The sequence below is a fragment of the Orycteropus afer genome, unplaced genomic scaffold (assembly GCF_000298275.1).
Source record: "Orycteropus afer afer isolate SDZICR_OR568_19922 unplaced genomic scaffold, OryAfe1.0 scaffold00031, whole genome shotgun sequence".
Classification (NCBI taxonomy): domain Eukaryota; kingdom Metazoa; phylum Chordata; class Mammalia; order Tubulidentata; family Orycteropodidae; genus Orycteropus; species Orycteropus afer.
The window spans coordinates 15473670-15481226 of NW_006921618.1; the positions used below are offsets into that span (position 1 = coordinate 15473670).

The window sequence follows — 7557 nt, forward strand, 5'->3', positions numbered from 1 at the left end:
AAGAGAATAAACTCCTGTTTGTTAAGGCCATCCCATTTGTGGTATATTCCTGTGGCACTAGGTAACCAGAACATACTACCTTGTGAGTTCAAACAGCCTTGAGTGCAAATCCTGATTCCACTACTTACTAGCTTTTTGATTGTGTTATCCCATCTGTAAAATGGGAATATTGCAAGGGGTAAATGGGACAGGTGTGTCATATGTCTAAAACAGCACCTGGCTAGTAGGAGTGGTAGTAGTTGTGTTTATCCCTATTTAACGCATGAAGTAACATGTTCGGTGAGGTTAAGTTGCTTGCCCAGTGCTCACAGTGTGTAAGTGAGAGAGCTGGGATCACAGTCTGTCTACATCTTCAGATGGATAGGGGAAGGAGGAATGGCATCAGATACTAACCTGGCCCTTCGGGCATCTTATGTGTTGCCTAGGTGTGTGCAGGGGTTTCAGCAGGGCCTGTTGGCGTGGCGGCAGGAGGTGCCCTCAGAGTTTGACCTGGCCTATGCCGACTTCCTCTCCATGGACATCAGCATGCTGCGACTCTTTGAGACCTTCCTGGAGACGACACCGCAGCTGACGCTGGTGCTGGCCATTGTAATGCAGACTGGCAGGGCAGAGTACTACCAGTGTGAGTGATGGGCCAGAAGCTGGCCCCCTTTTATGGCCTGGGACCATTTCCCTCTGTTATTGTTGTTGCTGTTATATGCCATTGAGTTGGACCTGACTCATAGCAACCCCTCCTTGGGTTTGTGAGGCATATCACTATGGAAGTAGATTGCCCAACCTTCCTTCCAAGTAATGGCTAGTGGGTTTGAACCGCCAGCCTTCTGGTTAGCAGTCAAGTGTCTTAGGCACTACGCCACCAGAGCTCCTTGTTTCCCTGTAGTCTCACAAATATATATATATATATTTTTAAAAAAGGCTGCTTGGAAAGAGGAGAACATGCTTTAGTCAGGCAGCTCTAGCTGTGTGCCTGGGCAGATGATCCAGTCTTTCTGAGGATAGTTTGTTCTCATCTGTAAAATGGATGCTATAAATGCTCTTACTTCATAGTGTTGATGTAAGGATTAAGAGATGAGGCACGTAAAGCACAGTGCCTGGTGCACAGTACATCTTGATTGTTGTTCTCACTGTTTTGAAGATAGCAGAGATACAGTGTATGGGGTACTTGACACATAGTAGGTGACTTGTTAGTGAGCATTTATTGAGCACCTTCATACACTCAACATGTTTTTATGGAGCACCTCTTCTGTGCCAGTTGCTATACTGGGGACACAGCAGTGAACAAGACAGACACAGCCCTGCCAGGATGACAGAGAGCAAAACATCAGTTACAGAAAAGTGTTTCCAGTGATCTGAAAGGGGAGAGGCAAGTGGCAGAGACAGGCAGGGCCTCATAAAACCATGGGGAGAAATTTGTACAGTGAGGCGCTTCCAGAAAGTTTTGCCTGTGAATGGGAAGTGACTTACCCAAGGTTGCAGTGACCAACTTGGGGCTCCAGCTCATGTCTGACTCAGGGCCCAGGGCTTCCCCTTCATCACTGGACACTTGGAGGTCCCCTGCTGTAAATGCCACAGCTGCCTAAGGAGCCCAGACTGCTCTGCCATCACGAGCTGTGTGACTAAGGGAGAGATCCCCTCTCTGGCGTCAGTTTTCTTGACTGAATAAGAGGGGCGTGGACTCAATCTTCAAGGGCCCTTTCAGCTGTTAGTTCAAGACTGTAATAATTTTAAACCCAGTAATAGCCATCTTTGGAAGCTCTAGTGGTGTAGTGTCTAAGGCACTTGACTGCTAACCAGAAGGCTGGCAGTTCAAACCCACCAGCCACTCAGGAGGATGATTGGGCAATCTACCTCTTTAGAGATACCGCCTTGGAAACCCAAGGAGGGGTTGCTCTGAGTCAGAGATGACTTGATGACATACAACAATAATAGCTGTCTTTGTGACTGAGTGCCTGCTATTCACCAGGCACTGTGCAAAGCACTTTGTGGTCTAATATCATTCATGTTCACAGAAGCCCTGTTAGGTCACTGCTATTTTTATCTGCATTACACACAAAATCCTACTTCCGTAGTGATACTGCCTCGGAAACCCAAGGAGGGGTCGCTATGAGTCGGGGCCGACTCGACGGCACATAACAACAACAACAACAACACACAAAAGAAAAGAGGTGCAGAAAGGTGCAGTGACTGGCCCTGGTTCACATTGCACTCACTGGATATCCTGTTTGTTCATTTGAGGGATGTGGGTGTTGAGGACTAGGGCTAAGTGGAGACAATTTATGGTGTGTGTGTGTGTGTGGTTGTGTGTGTGTGTGTGGTTGTATGTGTGTGGTGGGAGGCACGGGTGGAAGAAGACATACTGTAGTAACTAGGTACTGTGGTTAGCCCTGGGGCCCTAGGTGAGCAAGACTTGTTTCGTATCCTGGAGAAGCTCAGAGGTAAGGAAATAATAGGTAATTACTATGTGATAGGGAGCTTTACTTCCGTAGTGATACTGCCTCGGAAACCCAGGGAGGGGTCGCTATGAGTCGGGGCCGACTCGATGGCACATAACAACAACAACAGGGAGCTTTGGTTAAAGTGTTTGGCTGCTAACAAAAAGGTTGGTGGTTCGAACCCACCAGCCACTCCATGGGAGAAAGATATGTTAGTCTGTTTCTGTACAGATTTACAGCCTTGGAAAACCTATAGAGCAGTATATAGGACACCACTGTGTTTTACTTGTCAGGTATACAGCTGTTCTATGTGCTATCGGTATGAGTTGGAATTGACTCCATGGCAGTTGGTTTGGTTTGATTTGACTGTGTGATAAGGCTTTGGGCAGAAGTGGGTGGGGTTACAGGGACATGGACAGAGCTGGAGTGGGTGGGTGGGGTCAGGATGGAGGACTCTAGGAGATATTCAAACCAAGACTTGCAGAGTGAGTAGGAATAAGCCAGGTGAGGTGGGCCATGTGCTCCTGGCCCATGTAACAGTGGGCAAAGGCTTGTCAAAATTACAGAATTAGAACGTGGAATAGTTAAGAGAGGGTGATGGCCACATGTCTGGTTCCAGGCTAGGAGCAGGTTCCTGGCACATAATAGGCTCCCAGTAAACATCTGCGAATGAATGCAGTGGGAAGGGGATGGGAGGAAGCATTCAAGATACTCTAGAGCTGCTCCCTTCCCTCCCTGGAGGTCCTGGTCCCCGGACCTAGCCTGGACTAGGGAACCAGTAGGTAGGATAGGATCCCTGCTATCTATTTCCAGATCTTAGGAAATCAAGGCTAGGGGCCATTCTGAGTGTGGAGTAGGGAGGGGAGAGAGGAGGGAGAGGCTGTTCCGAGGACACAGCAGAACATCCCTCCTGCCCTAAGGTTAGCTTTGTTGTTGTTGTTGTTGTTGTGTGCCGTGGAGTCGGTGTTGTGTGCCACAGAGTCGGACTGACTCATAGTGACCCCTCCTTGGGTTTCTGAGGCAGTATCACTACAGAAGTAGATTGCCCCATCTTCCTTCTGAGGAGTGGCTGGTGGGTTTGAACCGCTAGCCTTCTGGTTAGCAGTCAAGTGCCTTAGGCACTATGCTACCAGAGCTCCCAAGGGTAGCTTTAGTCAGAGCCTTTTACCTCCCTGTGGTATTTCCTGCCTCTCTGAGACTGAGGTGGGGAACTGGAACTGCTAATTCTCAGACCCAAGGGAGAATTAGGGTCCTAGAAGATGCTAACTAGCGTAACAGAGATGCTTAGGGTGTGGCCAAGGCCCAGGGGTAGTGCCAGATGCTGGGTGTCATGTACCTTCTCAGCTTTGAAAAATATCACCATGCTCACACCTGACAAGTAAAACATAGAAAACATAGTGGTGGAGGGAAGACATCATATTTGACTTCAAACTTTTTTTTTTTTTACTTACTGGTTTTGTGACCTTATTTAATATTCTCCAGCTGCGATTTTCTTTTTAACGATTTGGGAGGTTCTAAAATCTCAGGTCTCTGGGTGCAAATAGTTTACACTCACTACTAACTGGAAGGTTTGAAAGGTTGACTGTTCAGACTCACCCACCAGCACTGACGAAGAAAGGCCTGGTGATCTATAATATTGTAGCCCCTGAAAACACTATAGAGCAATTACATGCTAACACACATGGGGTCTCTCCATGAGTCAGAATCTACTGTACAGCAATGCTTTTTAGTTCTAACACCTGCCTCAGGATTATAAGGGCCCCAGTACTTGTGAATATCTTAGGAGTGTGCTGGGCAGGCTACTTCCAGGGCTCACCTGTTTCTTCTTACTCTTGTAGGGGCTGGCATCTGCATATCCTTCCTAGGCATCTCGTGGGCGCTGCTTGACTACCACCAGGCCTTGCGCACCTGCCTGCCCTCTAAGCACCCCCTTGGGCTGGGCTCCTCTGTGATCTACTTCTTATGGAACCTGCTGCTGCTGTGGCCCCGAGTCCTGGTCGTGGCCCTGTTCTCAGCCCTCTTCCCCCGCTATGTGGTCCTCCACTTCCTGGGCCTGTGGCTGGTGCTGCTGCTCTGGGTCTGGCTACAGGGCACAGACTTTATGGCAGACCCCTGCTTCGAGTGGCTGTACCGGGCAACAGTGGCCACCATCCTCTATTTCTCCTGGTTCAATGTGGCTGAGGGCCGCACGCGAGGCCGGGCCACCATTCACCTGATGTTCCTCCTGAGTGACAGCAGTCTCCTGGTGGCCACCTGGGTGACTCATAGCACCTGGCTACCCAGTGGGATCCCACTGCAGATACTGCTGTCCGTGGGTGCCTCCAGCTTCCTTCTGGGTCTCCTTCTGCGGCTTGTCTACTACAATTGGCTACACCCGAGCTGCCGCTGGGAGCCTGACAGGGTGGACGGGGCCCGGGACCTCCTTAACCTTGAGGGACATCAGCTGCCTCAGAATGGGCGCATGACCCGGTTGGCTCAGAACTTTTTCCTGAAAGCCAAGGATGAAACCGCTTTCTTAGGGAAGGGAGAGGCGAATGGGGTCCTTTGAGGCAGAGTTCGACTCTGCTAGGGAGCAGAAGGGCAGTGAACAATTGGTAGAAAGCAGGAGAAGATAAGCTCCTTATGGTGCTATGGGCCTTGATCACTCAAGAGCTCGACGCCTGATCTGTGCCAGGTACTGAAGACCAGAGTTGAGTTAAGACGTAGGCCTGACTTCAAGGAGCTCACAGTCTGAATGAGATGAGAAGGGCTGGGTCCTGGAGGGTCAGTGGACCCCAATTATGGATAAGACACTTTGGGAGGAAAGGAGACTCCTTTTTTCCTCTCCCACCAACCAGTATACAGGTGGCCTCAGTGCTTCCCATCCTTGGTATTTTTACCTCTCTGGGCACCTCTGAAAGAGTCCGCAGAGGTGCTATCCTATGCTTTGGTTCCCCTTCTAAACTGGAAGGCCCCAGGACCTTCAGGGTATGCTTTCTAGAATTCTTTCTCCCTTGGCCCCACCCCATCCATTCAATTCATTCAACAAATATTTATTGAGAGCCTCTTCTGTGCCAAGAACATCATTAATTGTAGCCCTTGAACCTGGCACAAAGCTGCCACCCAAGCTTCATTCCCTACCCTCTCCACTTCCAAGTAGGATCTCAAATGCTGGAGGGCTGAGCCAGGGATGCCAACTCTGACTGGTCCCTGTCAGTTCCTCCAGGCGCATGATGCAGCTGGCACAGCCTCTGCACCTGCTGGCAAGGGACTGTCTTTCAACCAAGTGCCTTGTGAACCTGTGGTCTGGGCCATGGCTCAGTCCGTGAGTATCTTCAGCCAGTGTATGTCCTACCTCAAGTGCCCATGTGCAAGAAAGAGAATGTCTGCACTTACGGCTGCAAGTGAGAGACACGTATGTGGTGTTTTTGTTTAGCAGTATTATGACATTATTAAAACCTCATGAAATCTTCCAGCATAGTCTGTGTCATGAAACGAAATCTACCACTGAGTTCAAAACCTAGAAAGAAGAGATCAGAGACAAGATTCTCCCCTCAAAATTGGTAAAGGCCCCTGGCACCAGAGAAGAGGTGGTCGGCTTAGGTAGGACTTTCCAATTTTGTTTCCACGTTTCAGGAGCTGGTGAGCTTGCATGGGGTTTTCTGATTCAGTTCAGGGCTGATGCCAGCGTGTGTGCTGCTCCACCAACTGTGTTGCTGGGCCTGGCAGGAGTAGCCACAAGCACCTCTAGCACCAGGAAGTGAATATACAGCTCACATGAGAAAGGTACTTTTGCTGGGAGCTCAGGGAGGGTTTTATGATGAGAGGGCTCTATGGGATGTGGATGAGGTGACAGTGCTGGGGAGGTGGAACCTCTTGCTGCTCCAGGAGGTCTGTGGTTAGAAGAAGCAAAGAACAGAGAAAGGACCCTGGAGATAGGAAAAAATGTTTCCGTCGCCATTGTGATGGGACGGAATAGTCTTGGTTCTGTTATTTTCTAGTGAAGACACAATAAACAAGTGAAACATTTAGTATATTAGATAGTGTTAAATGTTACAAGAAAAATTGGGGAAGATTGTATGTTTGTGTGTTGTGGGTGGGAGTTAAATTTTATACAGAATGTCCAGGGAAGGCCGCCCTGTGTAACTGATAAGCAGTAGAGGAGGTGAGGGAGAGAGCCCTCACTGCACCCCAGAGAACAATGGGCAGTGACTGGGGGTGTGATGAGACGCAAGGAGCAGAGCTTGGGGGGAGAGCCCTATAGGCAGTAGTGGATTGAGCCATGGTAGGGGGAGGAGAGGCTGCGGCAGACCACCTGGTGCTCTCTGAGGGCAGTAACTCTGCTGGATGGAGTATGTGGTAGCTTTGTTGGCCTGGAGCCAAGAAAGCACTGAGGGTTGGGGGCAGAGAGGAGCACCTCTGGGAAGACAACGCTGGTGCTTCTTATATATGTGTAATATCAGCAGTAGAAAGGCTCTTCCCGATCACCCAGTCCGGTGATTTCCAGACTTCGGAATTTCAGGAACCAATGATACATGGTTGCTAATTTAATTTTCAGAAAAACGGGCAGGAAAAACCACCTGTTACCTTTATCATCTCATAAACAAAGGGACATAATGATCTCAGAATAAAGGACCATTCTTTTAACAGAATACGTTTAAACACACACATGCATATACACATAATGAAATGGAAATCATTAATTTTTCTCAATTCATAGGCAATATTAAGGGTTGAGACTCCGGAGGGCAGGCCTGGCCTGTGCAAATCCTCAGGCTTGGTGTCCAACCTAGCATCGGACATAAACCCTAAGGGTTTCACCAGAACAATCTACTTTTCCACATTTCTTCCTGGGACACAGAAGAAAGATCCCACACATGTCCAAAGAGAAGACCCAGTGCTTTAGGCAATTCCTCATTTTTCCCTTGAGAAAATAAAATTAAAAAAAAAAAAAAATTTTTTTTTCCCTAATTGATTTGGGTGAAAGTTTACAGAGCAAATTCACTTTCGTCTTAAAGTCAATTTGATCAGAAATTAGTATTGCCACTTCTGCTCTCTTACAGTTGCCATTTGCTTCATATATCTTTTTCCAACCTTTGATTTTTAGTCTGTTTTTGTCATTATCTCTAAGGTGTGTCTCTTGTAG

General features: G+C 48.4%; 1 protein-coding gene across 1 annotated transcript in view; it reads left to right on the forward strand.

The window, feature by feature from the left end:
- The window catches only part of XKR8 (XK related 8), a 13649-nt gene extending 8669 nt beyond the window's left edge, over window positions 1-4980 (forward strand). Inside the window, exons 2-3 of the mRNA XM_007935891.1 lie at window positions 426-622; window positions 4271-4980. Of these exons, the coding sequence (XP_007934082.1) occupies window positions 426-622; window positions 4271-4980 (907 nt within the window). The remainder of the gene's footprint in view (window positions 1-425; window positions 623-4270) is intronic.
- The last annotated feature ends 2577 nt before the right edge of the window (window positions 4981-7557 follow it).